The 19,176-nt window shown below is 39.6% G+C and overlaps 2 protein-coding genes across 2 annotated transcripts; both read right to left on the reverse strand.

The window, feature by feature from the left end:
* Positions 1–1,333: 1,333 nt before the first annotated feature.
* Positions 1,334–6,296, reverse strand: LOC146502393 (uncharacterized). The gene is made up of 2 exons (XM_085132274.1): positions 6,028–6,296; positions 1,334–5,350 (listed from the first exon to the last, which is right to left on the reverse strand). Exons 1-2 carry the CDS (start codon positions 6,181–6,183, stop codon positions 3,425–3,427), a joined length of 2,082 nt encoding a protein of 693 aa, XP_084988400.1. The 5' UTR covers positions 6,184–6,296; the 3' UTR covers positions 1,334–3,424.
* Positions 6,297–8,278: 1,982 nt separating this feature from the next.
* Positions 8,279–18,522, reverse strand: tomm70 (translocase of outer mitochondrial membrane 70). The gene is made up of 12 exons (XM_085132259.1): positions 18,175–18,522; positions 16,524–16,697; positions 15,948–16,074; positions 15,743–15,852; positions 15,503–15,651; positions 14,997–15,204; positions 14,646–14,780; positions 14,449–14,556; positions 12,617–12,733; positions 12,163–12,260; positions 11,946–12,068; positions 8,279–9,641 (listed from the first exon to the last, which is right to left on the reverse strand). Exons 1-12 carry the CDS (start codon positions 18,406–18,408, stop codon positions 9,488–9,490), a joined length of 1,737 nt encoding a protein of 578 aa, XP_084988385.1. The 5' UTR covers positions 18,409–18,522; the 3' UTR covers positions 8,279–9,487.
* Positions 18,523–19,176: the final 654 nt, after the last annotated feature.

The raw sequence follows: 19,176 nt of genomic DNA on the forward strand, positions 1-19,176 counted from the left end.
AGAAACAATTTACACACAGTGACAAGATCCTAAACGTGGGTCAAAGTTTGTGTTTGTGTGAGAAAGTGTGGGACACAGCGTAGAGCTGCCACCCAGGCAAAAGAAAAATACAAGTGTATCACGTTATAACGTGAAACGTTTATTGTTCTAACAAGATACTTTTCACGTTTGTACAATATACTATCACGTTTGTACAATATACTTTTCACGTTTGTACAATATACCTTTCACGTTTGAACAACATAATATCACGTTCGTACAATATAATTATCACGTTCGTACAATATAATTATCACGTTCGTACAATATAATATTTATATTGTACGAACGTGATAATTATATTGTTTGAACAATAAAGTTTTCACGTTATAACATATATTTTATTGTTCGAGCATGATATATTGCCGTAAAACTACGGAAGCGTAAAACATAGTGAAGTGGGTGACAGTGCAGATCAAAGTGCGAGAAAATGGCTCGTTTATTGGAATTAATTAAGTTCTATTTTATGCTTGGATTGAGGCATGGGGAGATTTTGCTGTTATTGAGCAGTTTGGACAGTATTGTGATAAGCATGCGGACACTTAGAAGAAACCTAAAACGCATGGGACTGTACAGGAGAAAGAATGAGTCCGATCCGATTGAGGTGGCACGATTTCTTATTGATCAACTGGAGGGACACGGGAGGCTCCATGGATACAAACTACACCACCTGAACTGCATTCAGGCAGGTTATGTTGTCACGCAGAGTACTGTGAGACATTTACTGAAATATCTTGACCCTTACGGTGTTGAGCAACGACGCAGAAATCGCCTAATGCGACGCACGTATGTAAATCCTGGACCAAATTTCATGTGGCATGTTGACTCCTATGACAAACTGAAGCCTTTTGGAATCTGTATAAATGGAGCTATTGATGGCTTTTCTAGAGTTATGATTTGGCTTCATGCCTATTCAACAAACAATGATCCCAAAGTCATTGCTGGATATTTCATAGCAGAAGTTGAAAAGAGGATGGGAACACCTGCTAGGATTCGCTCTGATTTGGGAACAGAAAATGTCATAATGGCCGAGATACAACGATTCTTGCGCTGGACTATGGATCCGAACGTCAGAAACTGTTTTATTACTGGATCCAGCAATCACAATCAGTGTATTGAAGGCTGGTGGGCCTTTCTGAGACGACATCATGCTCAGCACTGGATAAATCGTCTCCAGGAACTAAAAGACCATGACTGCTTTTCTGGATGTTTTTTGGACAAGCAGCTCATATTGTTTACGTGCCTGAACGTCATCGAGGTATGTAACCATGTTTATATTCTTTTAATGAGTCATTGTGTGTGTGTGTGTGTGTGTGTGTGTGTGTGTGTGTGTGTGTGTGTGTGTGTGTGTGTGTGTGTGTGTGTGTTAGAGAGAAAGAGAGACACGGAGAGAGAATAAAAAGTTTGCTTTAACACCCACCATGCACCGTCCCTATTATCACTGCGTTCAGGATATGAAAGAATGCATATTTCACTGGCCAGAAACATAAAATCACACTGTCTAAAACAATTCACGTTTAATAATTACTTTAAATTTTACACAGTATCACGTGTCTACCACTGTTATTCTTGTTGTTGTTGTTGTTGTTGTTGTCTTATTTTTGATAAACTCTGTTTTTCTGACTGTCACTGTGTGGTGCTTTTGATTGATTGATCGTACTTTATTCATCCCGAGGGAAATTGGGTTAAGGCTGCCAGCCGTGCCAGCGCCGTTTTGGGTAACATGTTGAGCCAAGAGAAATGTGTTCTTTTACTGATATGAGATTTTTAATTTTTAATATTTAATAGGAGGAGCTGCAGCAAGTTGCACATATGTGGAACACCCACATAATACGCAGAAGCAGAAATGCAGTTGCTCCAAGTGGACGTCCGATTCTCATGTACACCATCCCTCATCTCTTTGGAGGACAGGATCATCTGAAAGAGGTTTCTCGGGAGGCAGTGGATGCTTGTAAGCAAGAATGTCAACAGAGAGGACCTTATACCTGTGATGAAACCGTTTTCAGCTTGTGTTGCCTCATAATGTCAGAGAACTTCTTACTTCCACCAAGCACAGCAGATGAATCCATTGAACTGTATCTCTTCCTGAGAACCTATATACTGAAGGACTTATAAACCTAAATATAATTGGGCTTTGGGAATTTTTATGCACATATTTTTTTGGTACAATGTTTTATTTGTGCAATAAACAATAGAAAAGACAATCATTATTATTTTGTTTGGATTTTCGGTTGAAGATAGTAGCAAGCAAGCATGTCTAAATTTATTTAACCAAATCTGCGTACTCCAGTGAAGAATCAAAATTAAAGCAGGTCCTTGTATTTGTATTGCTTTTCTTTTTTTAAATATTTTGACTGAGGCATTTATGCAAAAAACAGGCGTTTGCTTCCCATCTAAAGAAAACATCTGACACCTGTTTATTAATTGAAATGAGAACATTGAAGTAAATGCTTGAATACGCAAAATGTTTTAAAAATAAATCAGTAGAAAGACTTGCATTGAATAATCTCAACCTTTTGGCATTTCCAATTATTTTTTAACTGAATTTCTATTATATCTGATTTCTGTTTTAAGACTGTCGAAAAAACATTTTTTAAACTGCTGATCCTATACATTCTCATTCATGAAATATTGTTTTCAATTTTACTGAACACACTGTGCAACTGCTATTCATCCACGAACAGTTTCTTGTAAACTGGTAAATGTAAAAATTCTGCATTATTTAATAATTAACAAACACTGTTAGATGTTAGCCTCCCTTTTATTTGTGTTCAAGGACAAGAAAACACAGACTCTTGATAAACACTACAAAACTTAACTTATGTGCCAATTTTCTGTCTTTTATTCCAGTCAACTATTGCATCAAACACATTGCCTTCCAAAGTTATTCCCTTTAAATATGTTCTAAACAAATGACTGGTGGAAAGGTAAAAAAAAAAATATACTTGAAAATAATTAATATTAAGTCTTTTGAATTATTACTAAACAAAACATCCCCTCTAGCAGACATGTTGTATCCTACAAAACTGTACCACAGACCTGTGGAAAAGGACCTTGACACATGATAGATAGAACTAATAATAAGCATAGTTCACCTCTTGCTGCTAACCATATGAACTTATTAAACATAATTATTTAACATTTAAACTAGTAAAACTTTTAAGTATGAAATTTTAAACTGAAATTTACATTTTTCATGGTGGAAACAAATTGATGTTATCCACAATTTTTTGAAAATAAATTCAAATATCCCTGAAATTTAAGCTCTTTCTTTTTTATACAATGATGTATTCCCTGTTTGTGGGTTTAACAAACTTTAGAGCTTCATAGCCAGTCATTGTTAGTGCAAACCTTTCATTCTTGGTTTAAACATGATGGACTTTAATCAAGCTATGCTGAACTCATAAGAGCTTTTAGCAGCCAAAACATTGTCCAGTTCATTTCGTAGTTCTGGGTAGGACGTGTATGTCCATGGTAGTTCCAGAAGAGGGCCGCATGTGTGTGCCACAGGTCGTCGTGCCAGTCCATCCACAGGCGTGAACAGTACCTCAACCTTGTCAACACAGATGACATCTGACCCAGTAAGAAACCTGAACATCCTTCTGAGCCCTGTATTGTCAAGTCCTCTGATGTACTGGTGCAGAAATCTGAAGCTTTGCTTTTCTGCTTGAGTGGTGGGAGAGGCAGTAAGCAACTTCAAAAGCTTTCTCGTTGTTGGCTTTTTATCTTCATACATTTGTAGGACATCTTGTGGGCTTTGAAAAGCTTCTTTTAGGAAGTGGCTTGCAACTAAGGACATTTTCTCTGCGGCATATGCTGGTTTTTGGATTAATTGTTTGTGTGCGACTTTCAGAAGAAGGCCTTTTAAGTTCTCTTTGGTTGGAAGCACTGATACATCCAGGCGATCCATGAGATCCAGCACTTCATCCCTGTCTTCATCTGAAAGATCTTCTTTTAGTGCCCTTGTTATCAGATCTCTATCTGATTGACTTAGGTAAAAGAGAAGACTTTCAAACAGCAGATCATCTGATACTTGATTCTCACCGAAGATGAGTGCCACTGTGAAAACAGGAGCAAGGCGACAAGGGAAATATCCATGGTCTTGAAATCCCTTCAGTAAAATTCTACCCATGGATTTCCACTCTTCTTCCTGCCATTTAGGAGACAGTGATGGCACTCTGAACTCCTCTCCTTCAGCTGTGTTGTCCACAAACTCTGACCAAAATGCAGCATACACATCTCTTGATACACCATCTGCATCAGCTCCTCTTTCATCAATGTAGGTGTATTTTAGAGGGTGTATGAGGAGTGCTGGATCTTTGAACTGGCTGATCATCTCCTCCAGAATAGTAACCCTGTGAAGTTTGATGGTAACACAGACAACATCATATGATCCTGCAGAGCTTATTGCTTCATTGCTTATAGATGTATCTGGACTACTGACTGCTGTGTTTGTTGGAGGAAGTGTAATGGATGTGATGACCAGATCATCTTCCTCAAACTGCAGGAATGGTTCATCTATTACAGTGTCATCAAGTTGACAAGGCAGAGGCTCTCCAAGGTAGGGTCCAATCATTACCTCAGATGTGTCGAATAATACATCTTCATCAGCATTCCTAGATTCTGATGATGAGATCACAACAGTGTGAGAAGCTTCTTCATCTCCTTGATGTGAGTCAGTCAGTTGTGTAACATTGTTTACATGTGTTTTCCCTTTATCATAAACTTCTTCATCATCTTCATCATTGGAAAATCTTCTTGTGCACAAGTAAAATCTCAACATTCCCATTTTAAGTGCTGAGTAGAGTTCTCCAACTGTGACATTTTCATCAAATATGGCCTCTTCCTGATAGTCTAATATGTTATGACTGAACACCTCCCATCTTCCAAATTTGCTTTTTCCACTTGGAAAGAAAAGATCTTGAGCATACTGTAATATGTCAGCTTTTTTGGAGTCTTTGGGCACATCAAAGGTCCTTGTTCCTCCTCCTCTGCGCTTTCTCACTTGCTTACCTTCATGGATCCACCCTAACTCAATTTTTCGAGTCTTTTTCTCAGCCCATTTGTTGTTTTTTGCATATGTTCTTTTTCTCTTAGAAACAAATGCCTCCTCATGATCAGGTTTCTTCTCATTTTCATTGATTCCCATCTTTTCCTTCAATTTTTCAAGCAATGAGTTTTTTCTTGATTCCTTAGTACTTGCACCACTGTTTTCCAAGCAGAACCGCCTGGCAGCTATCCAATCACCATATGTTGGGATGTAATCAGACAGGGTCTTGTCATCCATGAAATCAATCACTGTGGCATCAGTCTGTAATAACAGAGATATTTATTACTATACAGAAGTACAAGGTATACCTGCTGCCACACCACATGAGGTACCTCACTAAAAAAATGTATGTACATTTCACATGTGTTTTGATAATTGTCTGTTATTATTTTAGTGGCAGCCATCAATATTTAGCATTTATTCTTTTCATCTCTCTATGCCAGCAACATTAATGAGATTATCTAACATGTTATTAATAGAAATATTACAGTATATACAACGCCCACTTTTGAAAAAGTAAATTAGTATTCACGTATCTTTCAGTTGCACAGAGCACAAAGGGTTGAACTCACTGGTTTTTTAAATTGAAGCCAAATATCAATATAAACACAGTTTAATTCATTTGTTTTTAGATAAACAAGTAAACATAGTGCATCACATAATATAGCGATATATTTAAGAAACCTGGAATCTGCATATGGGTTAAGTAGTAACGTGGTCATACAACGACCCAGTTTTATACAGCGGGTTAATTTGTTTTACATTCTCCATTCCATATAGATCCACACCAATGCAGTTTACCTTTACGTCCTTACGCAGTCAAAGCGAGAGAAGCGAAAACCGCTGTGGTTGCTAACTTAGCAATATGTCATATTTTTAGACGCTGTAACTTCGTAAAAAGCGAGTTTTACAAATTTCCCCCTCACGAGAGCACTTACGCGTTCTTGTAGCATTCGTAAGAGACAGTCCTCAGGTACACCACGATTCCGAAGAAATCTCAGAAGTGGGCTATCAGTGTTTGTGTCCATGTTGAAAGCAGGGCATTCAAAGTTAAGTGCCAGTTCTGAAGAGCGTGAGCTCTCCACACCTACCATGGATTTGGGTTTCCGAACGCAACACGTTTTACGTTCTTACAATAAAAATGTTATTGTAATGGTATTTTTTATAACGTTTGTACAATATATGATCACGTTCGTACAATATAATATTTATATTGTACGAACGTGATAATTATATTGTACGAACGTGATAATTATATTGTACGAACGTGATAATTATATTGTACGAACGTGATATTATGTTGTTCAAACGTGAAAGGTATATTGTACAAACGTGAAAAGTATATTGTACAAACGTGATAGTATATTGTACAAACGTGAAAAGTATCTTGTTAGAACAATAAAGGTTTCACGTTATAACGTGATACACTTGTATTTTTCTTTTGCCTGGGTGGCAGCTCTACGCTTCCGTACACATCACTAAAGTCAGGAGTCAGAAATTCTTTATATCTCACTTAAAACATTAACATATGCAATCGATGCAAATAGGTTATACATTTGGCTCTGATTGTGTGAATGAATGTAAATTTTCCTAACTTCAGATAATCATAAATGGAAACTCAAGTTTGTTTTTTAGATTTTGTGTGGTAGTCTTTGCATATACATTATAGTTGTAAGTATTGTTATAAATGTAAACATGTTTTTTTTTAATATTTTTGCCTGTGTGCACCACCACAGCTGATTTTAAATTGAACAATCAAGACTTGTTTGAAATGTTTGTAAATTAAAGCCATTACCAGAGGATTAGCAGTAATTGTACAGTCGACTTAGATTCTGTTTCATGGCAAAGTGAAATAACAAATAACAAAGCAAATAAAACCTATTTTCAAGACAAAATTACAAAAATTGTGTCATGCCCAAATACATATAGACCAGACTACATGAATATTTCTTTTTTCTAATGAACTAATAGTTAAATATTATTTATTCTGCTGTCCATCTTTTCATTTTAGTAGCGATGCATTCACAGATATATTTTTTTTCTTGCCAGCATCTGCAACACCTGGAGCCAGATCCTTGGCAAACTGTCAAAGTTGCTGTCACAGCTTTACACAACACAGAAATATAGAAACTTTAATACAGAGTTTGTAACATAAGTCAGTATTAAACTACTTCACTGTTATATCCTTTCCTCCCAAACAGCTGTTCCTAAAATATTTCTGCACATCGTTATTGGTATACTTAAATACATATTTCAAATATTTATACTGGAAAAAATGAGAGCAAACACCATCACACATTTTGACTCGAATAATAACAGAAAGTTGCTCTTAATGAAATGTTAAACTGTATATCTTGTCTGGGGAAATATCACAGTGATGTTTTTTATCAATCCAATGTAATATCAGTAGGATGTCCTGATATCCAGGAGCTGCTGTCAGTGGTCAGACATCCAAATATTTTAGAGGTTTCTACTTCTTCATGGAGCAGCAGTCCCAAGAGTCCATATTCATATTTATGGTGCCAGAGCTTTACCCTAAAGCATCTGAAAGGTCACGCTTAAGTGTTTTAATAGATTAGCAATTTTAAAATGGCCCCTCAGAAAAAGATCTAAAAACAGCCCTGTCTTCATAAAATTCCTCACAGGAAAGTTTGCACAATTCCTATTAAACAAATCTGGGAAGGTCAGGTGTGAGGCCTTTTAGGAAATACTATGAAATGACTCTATAGTCTGTTCAATAGACACATCTTTAATACTTACGTGTGCTAGTTAGCAAGAAAATCAGAAAAACTGTAAAGTGTAAGTTTCAGATAATTAGAACAAAATTTAGTTTCTAACTACAGGGATGTAAAAACAATGTGCTGCACAATCCGGGTGAACAGAAATGATCAGATGTAAAACTCATTCCAAGAATTGTAACTTTATTAGGACTCATTCTTTCACTTTGGTCACCACACGTATGGTAGATGCAGAATGTCAGTGTATCTGATATCAAACAGCCAAAATCTAGTTCACATCCATGTTCTGAAGGTTAAGTAAATATGGTTTTAGTTGGAGTCAGTCTCACCAGCTGCAGCTCAAATGCATGATTTGGTTCCTTGGCATCACCACACACGCAGTGATAGTTTACTGGGGGTGAGACTAATGAATGTCACAGAGAACGGGAGCTTTTCGTTGCATTTTTTAAAAAAATGCTCCAGACGTACAATCATCAGTGGTGCACAGATGCTACTTGAGAACCAAACCACACACCGTGCCGAGATTCTCAGAGCTGCATAGGCTGGAGACAATAAGGCTCGGGTTGTTTGAAAAGGAGAGATGAAAAAAGCAAATTAGAATTAAACCACTATGTTCAGTATTCGGTCAAAAGTAAAAGGAAATGTATCATGAAGAAAAAAATAATCACAGAAACTATAAAAAGAATCAGGGTTCCCAATTAACATGAGCTGGGGAAAAACCACTAAATACCCTTCTGACACAAGAGGCAACGCCAAATAGATCATTTAAAAAAAGAAGAAAAACTAAAAACAAAGTTTGTCTAATCAGCGTTTTGCAAAAAAACCAAAAGCCTGAAAAAGGGTTTTCCTAGTGTTCAAGACAGCACGAGCATTGCATTTACATTAATTTATAAAGTGAACATGCTGCACGAAGTATATAAAAAAGGAAACAGGCAATCCCACCATTTAAAACGAAAGAAAAAAAAACTGTGCCTAAACTCTGTAGGCTTGTATCCTGGGATCAACTCCAGCATTTCAATACAGACATTGTACATTTGACTATAATTTTAATCTTGCATTCAGAACTGATACTGTATGTTACAATATGGGAGTAGGTGGACAAAAACACTTTAGATCAGCATAAATTAACAAGTGAACTGTCCATTGGAACTATAAAGCGCTCACAGTATTGTCTGTAGATTTAAAAGGGTCTCCAAACCCTTGTGGGTTCAACAGACTGAACATTTCAATTCTCTCTACATCTTCTGACACGTATACGTCTCACTCATGTAGACTTTCCCTCCATAAATGACCTTTATTTTCATTCTGAGCCATAAAAATTAAAGGTTTGACAATGACGCCATTGTGGAATTAAGTGTCAGCATAAAGGGCGGCGTTGGTTAAAATCCACCCCCCACCCCACATCCTGATAAACCACTGAGTCTACCAGAGACCAGGATCATAGCCTCAGTTTGACTCGAGTACAAATCTGGTTTCCATGAAAACAATCCCCTTCAATGTGACGTAAACACAGTATATATTCAGGGTTCTTCCTTTTTTTCAAATTCCCCCCATATCATCCAGTATTTATTTTTTAACAAATCAAAGTCAGACAGTTGCACTTTTAACACAGTTAGATTCAGCATTGAAGACTGAGATTGGCGATCCGTTGGCAAAACGGTTACAGAGTCGGAGGTTTCAGCCCGTACTTCCTCGCCACTTCTGTCTGGGCGTAGGCGGCATCACATAACGAGTATAAGTGGGCCATCTCCATCTCTGACTTCGCTAGGTTAATTGCTTTGTTGAACATCTCGATCGCCTTGTCAAGATTGCCCCTGTGAAAAGAAAACACTCCAGTTATACCAAGCACTTGAAAAATGATTTTCAAGTGATTTGATCATTTTTACCACCACAGGAATTTCTTCCCAGTGACTGTGTTTCCATAGCTGTCAGAGTTTTAAGTTCTTGGAGGCATCATCTTACTCCCAAAAGAGTCCCATAATGGGACTCTTTTGGGAGTAAGATAACTAAGCTGAGTGTGGAGCTGCAGCTTCACACTTGGCTGTGAACTGCTGCAGTGCGAGGTGGAGGCCACCACCTGCTAAAACCAACAGAACCACATCATCTAAGAAAAGCAGAGATGAGATTCTGAGACCGCCCAATCAGAAGCCTTCCTTCACCTAGAAATTCTGTCCATAAGATCATGAACAGAATCAGTGACAAAGGGCAGTCGTGGTAGAGTAACACCCACCAAGAATGAGTTCGACTTATTGTCGGCTAAGCATACCAAGCTCTTGCAACGACTGAATAAAGATCGGATGGCTCCGAGCAACGGGCCAGAAAGCCCACAACAGGCGCCAAACACCTTGCGACCACAGCTCAGTACAGCAGCTTCAGCATTGGAGGCGCTCCCGATACGCTGAACTGTTGTTTAGGCGAGTGCAGATGACAGTCAGCACCCGTTCCCTGACCCAAAGGTGCAGGAAAAAACCTCTTGTCAATCGGGAAAAGCCCCAATTTACAGGCAGCAAGTTGAGGGAATACTAAGATGCCCACCCCAGCCCACAGCCCCTCACCACAGGCAAGTCTAGATTGAGACAGACTGGTTACAAGATTACAATGTTTCCTATTCCTCCTTTTCCTAACATTAACAAGGGCTCATCCAGACCCAGGAACCTGTCACACCTGAAGAATCAGATCCTTAACCCTACCATAAGACCTACCATAGAACCAAGTCCGCCAGAGCTTATATTATATTTTTACATGCTGTGGAGCCATTTTTGGGAGCATTTCAAGTTGCTATACATCAATACAACCATTATAGCCCAAATTTTAATAATATGTCTGCATTAAGTGCATAGTAATTACATAGATTGCAAAAAAGTGCAATAAACTACAAAAAAATTGAAAATCGTTTTTGTTTTTTAACATATATTTCTAGTTAGAGAAATTTAAGAGGCTTATCCCTCAAAACTGTAAATACAAAAAAGTTGCACAAAATAGTTTCCCACCACAGGAAATTTATTTTGAGTGTCTTCATAGTTTTATTTTTGAAATACACCAATTTTTATACACTGCAGGAAAAACGAAAATAAATATTATAATGCAAATTTGCAAAAAAGCAGCATATGCATCAAAATAAACTATTTCCAGCAGTGCAATATGAGTCCTAAGCATCCCAGAAACGACACAGAAAGTCATAAAGTCAAAGATAACTTTTAAAAACACCAGTATAGGCTCATGAGGCCTTGATGGTAAAAAAACAAAACAAAACTAAATTTCCGCAAAAATGACGTCACTTCCGGTTTCGGGCAGGTCATGGTGGACATGCGATAGTTCGCGCTGATGGATGTAGGAAGTGTTATGAACAGCTGATCGGATCGGCAAAGCGTGTTTCTGGAATATTATGTTTTTGTTGCTGCAAGTGCTTTTTATGCAGTTTTTGCAAAGCTATATGTGGAAGGAAACTGTGACCGAGGACAAGCTGATGGCATAAGATGTAAGTACAACTCCTCCGGTTTCATATGCAAAAAAATTATTGTGCTAGCTCACGTGGTTGCAGAGCTACCGGGATTTAAAAATAGATACGCAAAACGGAGCGTGCCGCTCTGACCGGTTTTAAAGGGTTAAACCGCAAACATGATGTTTGTAACACTTCAACCAGTCTGTTCAAAATGGTACAAATATATTCCTTTAGGGGCAACACAAAAGCATAAAGCGCAGCAGCTGACTGCTTTCTCTCATTTAGTGTTTTATAAAGAAGAAAAATGCTCACTATGGGACTCCTTAAAACAGGGGTGTCGAACTCCAGGCCTCGAGGGCCGGTGTCCTGCAGGTTTTAGATATCACCCTGGGTCAACACACCTGAATCAAGTGATCAGTTCATTAGCAGCCTCTGGAGAACTTCAAGACATGTTGAGGAGGTAATTTAGCCATTTAAACCAGCTGTGTTGGATCAAGGACACATCTAAAACCTGCAGGACACCGCCCTCGAGGCCTGGAGTTCAACACCTGTGCCTTAAAACATCCTGACAGAAATACCAGCATGCTACCATTTTTATCTTTGTACAAGTGAAAAGATTACAAAGCAGCAGAGAAATCATCCCTGGGAACAAACACTCAGATACTGTGTGACTCACCTTTGAACTTCAATGGTTCCCATGGTTTCATAGGCAAAATCACATTTGTTGTCGATCTCAATTGCCTTACTGATGAGGTCGAGACCCAAGTCGAGATCCTGTTTCCACTGAAGCTGCAACAAACTGCAGACAAACAAACAACATGTCACATTTACACAAACACATCAGAGATATTATGTGGATCAATGTAGCCACACAACAGGGAAGAAACCCTTACCCCTTGTGGACATATGTTGTAGCATTGTCTGGTTCCAGTTCAATACACTTGTCGTACATTTCATCGGCTTTTTCAAATTGCTGCTGATCAGTCAAAGCCTGAGAAGTACACAGGAGGACTGGTGAAAACGTGCCCGCCAGGCATGAAAGCGACACTTTCCCATCCTAACAGGATTATAATGCTTTCACAAAAATTACTAAAAATAAATCAGTGCACATATTAACAACATTTCCAAGCAAATCTGGGGAATGGTAAGGATTTATGGCTATTTTGAATACATATCCTGAGTTGGCCAAATCAAGATAAGCAGTTTTGTTACAATAAGGTATCACAGAAAAAGAACAGACTGCAAATAAGTATTAAAACAGAACAGAAACACACAGTTTCTATTTCATGTGTTAATGTAACACTACAGTCTGTCACATTGTTTACATCCATCTCCAGCCGAGCATACCTGAGCGTAGAGAGCGTAGCCCTCGGCACATTTTGGAAACCTCCGGATAACATCTTCAAAGCCATCCATGGCTGTCTGTATTTGTGAAATATTACTTCCAGTATATGCTTGTCTGTACTGAAGGACAGAAGAGTCAAATGAAAATGATAAATGACACAAACAAAAATCACCATATGATCATATAATGAATAGAAATAAACATTTAAGGCAAAATCAGGCAGTCACAGACAGCAGGAACTGGGACGCTCAGACCATTAAGAGGAAACTGAAAGTGATCAGTGAAAATTTGATATGCTTGAGGACCAGAGAGCAGGTTTTTCAGGCTCAAACATGACTTGTATCCAAACTTTCAAAGACTTCTGGCATATCTTCCAGGTCTCCTCATACCGTTAGCCATTCCTGCTATTTTGGAAAAGTTACCCTAAAATTCTCTCTTCTATTGTGACTTTATATCAGCGCTCCAACCTTTTGTGCCACGGACCGGTTTAATGCCAGACAATATTATCACGGACCGGCCTTTAAGCTGTCACGGATAAATACAACAAAATACGATGATACGATAACAATACTACAATAATAATAAACGTGACTTCACTGTGTAATTATGTAACTTTATTAGCAGCGTCCTCCTAAAACGCGCCAACAACACAGAGTAACATCCTCCTCTCTGCCCCTTAATGCTCTCTGGTCGCTATGGTAATATGTAAATATTTCTTTCAAAATAAGACGCACAACTACAACACGAGAAAAGACTCAGGGAAACCGGGTTAACGATAAAAGCCCTGAAAACCATAACTTTCACACCCGAGCCTCAACTGTCACGGTCCGGTACCAAACAACCAGGCCACGGACCGGTGGTTGGGGGGCCGCTGCTTTATAATATTATATACATACTACTGTTAAAGATAAAATACGTAGATTACTAGAGGTGGGAATCCCCATACATCCCACAATACGATATTATCACAATACTTAACGCACGATACGATATTATTGCAATTTTTAAAAATATTTTGCGATATTCAGATTCTGTACATAAAGGTAAACTTTATCAATATTCATTTTATCTAATATCAAAGTCTCACACTCAGTCTTTCTCTCATTTCAGTTTGATTGTTGACAAACTGAACGGTTTGTATTACAGTCTAGTCCAACTTAACTGAACAACCATCTGGTACAATTATAGCTATTCTGAACTATGCAGTTTATGAAAACTATGCAGCCCCTTCAGCAGCTGAAGAATTTGAAAGTAAATTAAAACAAAATATAATTTTACATTAAATAAAAAAGTTTTAAACTTAATTAAAATAAAACATGTCTTAAATTAAAATAAGTAAACTGTCATGTTTATTGCTGCCAAAAAACAAGTTCAACACATTTGGACAGTGAAGGAATGTCAGGATTCTTGCTCAGAAAAAGGATCAACATGCTCTGAAGTCAGAGCACAAAAACCTTTTTGTAACAAAATATCAATTTCTGCTGTCCCTGTATCCATACATTATTAGCAAACAAAATATCACCATACTACATAGTATCGATTTTTTCCCCACCCCTATAGATTACTCAGACACACCATCTAAAGGCTTAAGGAACCCTGCACTGTCTTGTTTTCACTTTTATTTTGTCACCATCACTTTGGGACTGCAGGGTGACCTGTGGAGTTCTGCCTACACCCTGCTGGTGTGTGCAGGTTCTGAATCAGAGCTGATCTTTCCAACAATCTCACCTTCTGTGATTTTTGAATATTTTCAGATAGTTTCAGATAGTGGTTGAACCTGTGCATTGTTACATATGAAGAGCCGCACTGCTTTTGCCTTTAGCTGGTTACTTACAAGGGCAAAGCACTTCTGTGCCTGCGCCAGAGCAGAGTCAGGCCTGAGCAGGATGCACTGATCAAAGTCTACCACTGCCTCATCCACCTGGTCCAGCAGGATCTTCAGCTGAGAGAGAATACATGCATAACTGGATGTTAGCAGTTGTTATCATACACCAAATCAAAAGCAGGTTACTAGTCTACCCTCACTCGTACCTGCCCCCTGTGATGATACACATCAGGGTTCCGCGTGTCGATCTCTGCGGCCATGTTGAAATCCTGTGTAGAGAGCATCGGCTGCTGCTGCTGCATGTACATGCTGCCACGCTTGATCAGCGCATTGGCCCTCAGCTGTAAAGTTCAGATAAGAGCACAGAATGCTCACAAATTATGTGATCCTAAAAAACAAGCATGCTCCCAAAGTCACAACTTGGTAAGCCCATTCATCTTCTGGCTAAAACCGAGCTTGTCAGGCAAAATTCTGCAAGACGTACAATAAAATGACCCGAGACCGTTATTTGACTTTGTCTATCCACATAAACAAACCAAATAATAAATCGTCTGTACCTTCACGTTGGCGTCCTGCATGTTGATGACCCGATCCAAGTCAGGCTGAGCAGCAGTAGAGTTTCCAATCAGAAGGTAGAAGGTGGCGCGCAGCAGCAGCGCCTCAGCGGTGTATCTTCCTCCTGACTCAATCTCCTTGGTGCATTCGCTGATGATTTTGTCATAATTTTCCTCCTCCATGTACTGTTTTGCCTTCAGGTACCCAGAGCTGAGCATATAGGGAAAACTATTACCTACAGAAATGTCTCCTAATGAGCACACGCCACCAGTTTTTAAATTAGCATACCATGACAACTTCAGTCTAATTAAGCCTGCCTGCTTTCGTTAGTCTAAAGACGTGCGACAACATGCAGGTTAGATTTGAATTATTCTGATAGAGATTTTAAATATTTTAATTATATTAACTGGTGCCATAAATAAACACAGGGCTACAGATTCTTTACATGTTCTGCAACAACAGAAACTGTAGGTTATGAAAAAGGTTTGGATTAAGAAGATGTGCCAACCTCTCTGACACCTCTGCTGCCTCGCCCTCCTTATCCTTGTCTTCGTCTTTCTTCTCCCCCTTCTGCAGGGGCTGGGAGATTATGTCATCGGTGAAGGAGCTAAAGTACGACTTGATGAACTGAGGCGAAGGCATCATTGGCTCACGGTTCTGCATTAAAATGTTTTTGGGAAAAAGAAAAAAAGTTAAATGTGAAGATAAAGGCAAAGAAAACTGAACGCGTCTGAAAGTGAACAAACACCTTGTACTTCTCTTTGGCCTTCTCTTTCCCGAGCTGCTTTAGCACCTTGTCTGCTAGCAGCATGCTCTGTTGGTTCTGGAAGGCCTCGAGAATACACACCGCTGTGACATCTGGAGATCGCAGGAGAAAAACGCAGCAGACTGTCAATGAGAGTCGCACCTCAAAAGTTAAACTTGGAACAAACATTTTTATAAAGACATCTCACCCTCTAGACACTCCTTCCTGTTTTCTAGTCTCTCCAGAGCTTTAGCCCTCCTGAACAGAGCCTTCACATAGCGTGGATTCAGCTCAACAGCCTTACTGCAGTCCTGTACCACCTCTGTCCACTTCATCTGAAATCAAAGGTTCAGTTTAGTTTTAATTTGAAACATCCCTGCTGTGTCTCAATGAGGTCAGTTTAACCTCTCACTGAGACAAAATGAGATACTTTGTGTGGTAAATCCTCAAACATAAAAGAGGAAAGATTCAAACACAATCTGGTCCAAAGAACACGAACCATTTGCTTCTGCAGGAGCCGACAGAAACCACAGTTTGTTTCATTTAGCATGCCATCAGGGTGTGAGAACAGCAGGACTTTGTAACATAAGTCCAAAAGAGTGCCTTACCCAACCAGCCTAACCTAGTGAACATCTCTGGGGACAATATCTAACTGAGAACAGTAATAACACTTAAACTGAGGTAGCTGGAGCTCAGTGTACACATTATGCTTCTGGAAATGTGCCTTTAATTATTTTTAAACTCTACAACAACTTCTGCATAGTTTACAAGATGTCGTGCCAACCTGCTGTTCGTAGGCTGCAGCTCTGTTCTGGTAAAACGTTGACAAATCCGACTTCTGCTCTGTGGGGCACAGAGCAATGGCCTCTGTGTAGCACTGTATGGCGTTTTCATACTTTCCAGCTTTGAAGTACTTGTTGCCTTTGTTCTTAGATGCTTGGGCCCGATCCAAAGGACTCTAAATGAAAAAACAAAGAGAGAGAAAGACAATAATTATTGATTTGTCCAATAAACTGGAAACGTGATCAAGGAAACAAAAAAATTTATGACAACTACGCAACAACTGACCGACGGTCTGAGGTTTGCCGAACAAACTGGTGAGCTGCTGCAGTAATTATTGACACCAAGGGCACACTGTGTTTTTTCCCCACTCTACATAACACCAACATACAACCAAAAACTTTAAGTACATGCAATTAATTTCACCCAAAACCTCAGTAGCATGCAGAGTCTTGGTAATTTTACTCTGGATGCTTCCTTTAGCTAGAATAAATACAGAACTCTTATCTACACTTTTACACTGTGTAGAGAGCGATTAGTGTGATCGTTTTAGAGGCCTTTGGAAAGGCACAGTAGGTCCTGTGCCATGTCTTGAGCCAAATATAAATATGTGGCAGCAAAGTATGTAAGGCAAAAACAGAGTTTGGAAAGTTTGTACGAAAGTTAATATTTAGCATGACCACAAAAAGGACATCAGGGTTAATTATACACATAACCAGGAATGGCTTACAGGCATACTTAACAGAAATATGTGCATTTTTTGGTTATTTACGTCTATTTCATAATGAAAAATGAATTTCTCGCTCAAGTAAATAAACCCTACTTTACAAAAAAAGAGTTTAACGTGTTTTATTAAGATCCCGGTGATTTTCCTGCACTAAGAACAGAAACTTCTGTATCTACCTAATAAAACGTTGGTCTTTCATCCATTTCAGTTAGAATTGTCCTACCCATGTGTGTCACACCGTTTTAAGATAATGTAAAAATTTAGTAAGATGTACATGTAACAGAAAGTAAACTGAAAATGTTTAACATATATTTAAAACGCACTGGCTTTACCTGTTTGCCTGCTGCATCACATTAAAGTTCATTACACTGTTTAGCAAATACAGCCCATCACTGAGGACATTATGCATGACAGTGGAGAGTAAATGAGGTGACAGTCACCTTTGGCTGCTACACTGTCTCTCCCTAAAACAGACTCGAACAATCCCCGCCCAACGTCACTTTCTGGGAAAGCAGCCTTAGCCAGCTAAACGTTACAGTTACAAAACTCAAACCTCATTTCGGGTAAATATTATTATCATGCGGTTGATGTTTATTTTACCGCTCAGCATCGGGAATTTTGGCGTCAGATATGGACGTTTTTTCAAGTCTTTTGACGCAAACATTTGCAGCCAGTTATGCTGACCTAGCTACTGTTAGCTTGAGTGCTAGCTCTCTAGCGATTAGCATAAGCTAATCTGGCTCCAGTGGACCGGCTGCTGCCGGCCTTGCACTGCGGAGGGAGAGCAGCTGCTTAGAGGCGGTAACGTCCGATGTCCTTGACTGTGTTTTTATGGCAATGACACGGTTAGTCAGAAGATTGTACCCACTGCACGGACACCCATCATGCTAATGTGGTAAGAGTGAAATGAGGGCGGCAGAAGCGTCACCATGTTCTCCTGCTCTCGGCCGGATCGAGATTCGCCTTCCTGGCCCTGCACGGGGCTGGCGCTCCCTTCAGGTGTTTTCCGCTCCCCGGTCCCCTTCTTTTCCTTCGTCCTGCTGCGGTTCCATAGGTAGACCGCCCCGACTCCGAGTACTATGGGAGCCCCCACTAACAGGGCCAGCTGCCACCGGGGTAGTCCAGTCCCAGACTGCGGCTCGACTGGCTTCGAAGCAGCCATGATGTACAAGTGAGCAATAGTTAACCAGCCAGCAGCACCACCTCCTGCATACAGCGTGACCGAGCTCGGCTTCTTCTTCCCGTGCTCCGCGAGGTCACAGACACCAAGGCATCATGGGATACTAAGAGAAGGGGAACCCACGGGGCTGAGTGTAGTTGCAGTCTTATAGTGACGATTTGTAGTCCAAACATCTCCAGACCACCAGCTACCGGCTTTCCAGTGCAGTTTGTAGGCGAGAACAGAGGTTTGTTATGAACCACTGACCACGTGGACCAAGCACTTTGTTGACTGATATTACAGCGACGCCTGCTATATTATTAAGACTTCATAAACAATCAACAGTGATGGCTACGCTTTAGCTATCAGTGAGGGAGCTAATGTAAACAGCAGCAGTGTTACTTGCCAGTGATTACAGTCTGGGAGCATTTTTTAAAAAAGTGTGTCACGTCTGGAAGAGAAAACACGCACGTCTCTCAGTTCCGGGGCCCGTCTGATACCCTGTCTGGGCCTTTTGGACCCCTCACTGATGAGGTATTTTTCCTCATTGAGAAGACATGTAGAGTTGTGGGCTGTGGATTAATGTGTTGTCCCGTTGTTATTATCTCATTGCTGAGATGTCCAGAAGCAGTCAGCTTGGGTGTTTTGTGAGAGGAAGCCAGTGTTAGAGGATGTATCACAGCAGGCAGCAGTACGCTGCTGACTGTTTTAAATGTTTTGAAATCTGATTGATATTTAATAAGGGTTTTGTGCCCTTCTGTTGTGTTCTGT

This window comes from Neolamprologus multifasciatus, chromosome 15 (assembly GCF_963576455.1).
Source record: "Neolamprologus multifasciatus chromosome 15, fNeoMul1.2, whole genome shotgun sequence".
NCBI classification, from domain to species: domain Eukaryota; kingdom Metazoa; phylum Chordata; class Actinopteri; order Cichliformes; family Cichlidae; genus Neolamprologus; species Neolamprologus multifasciatus.

What these genes read in the sequence shown, in the direction of transcription:
- LOC146502393 (XM_085132274.1), bottom strand. Translation starts at nt 6,183, where the DNA reads ATGGTAGGTGTGGAGAGCTCACGCTCTTCAGAACTGGCACTTAACTTT. An exon ending in TACGAATGCTACAAGAACGC is followed by an intron (nt 5,351 to 6,027) that starts GTAAGTGCTCTC and finishes CTGTTATTACAG; the next exon opens with ACTGATGCCACAGTGATTGA.
- tomm70 (XM_085132259.1), bottom strand. Translation starts at nt 18,408, where the DNA reads ATGGCTGCTTCGAAGCCAGTCGAGCCGCAGTCTGGGACTGGACTACCC. An exon ending in CTGCAGCCTACGAACAGCAG is followed by an intron (nt 16,075 to 16,523) that starts GTTGGCACGACA and finishes CTTTGATTTCAG; the next exon opens with ATGAAGTGGACAGAGGTGGT. An exon ending in ACAACATATGTCCACAAGGG is followed by an intron (nt 12,069 to 12,162) that starts GTAAGGGTTTCT and finishes GTTTGTCTGCAG; the next exon opens with TTTGTTGCAGCTTCAGTGGA.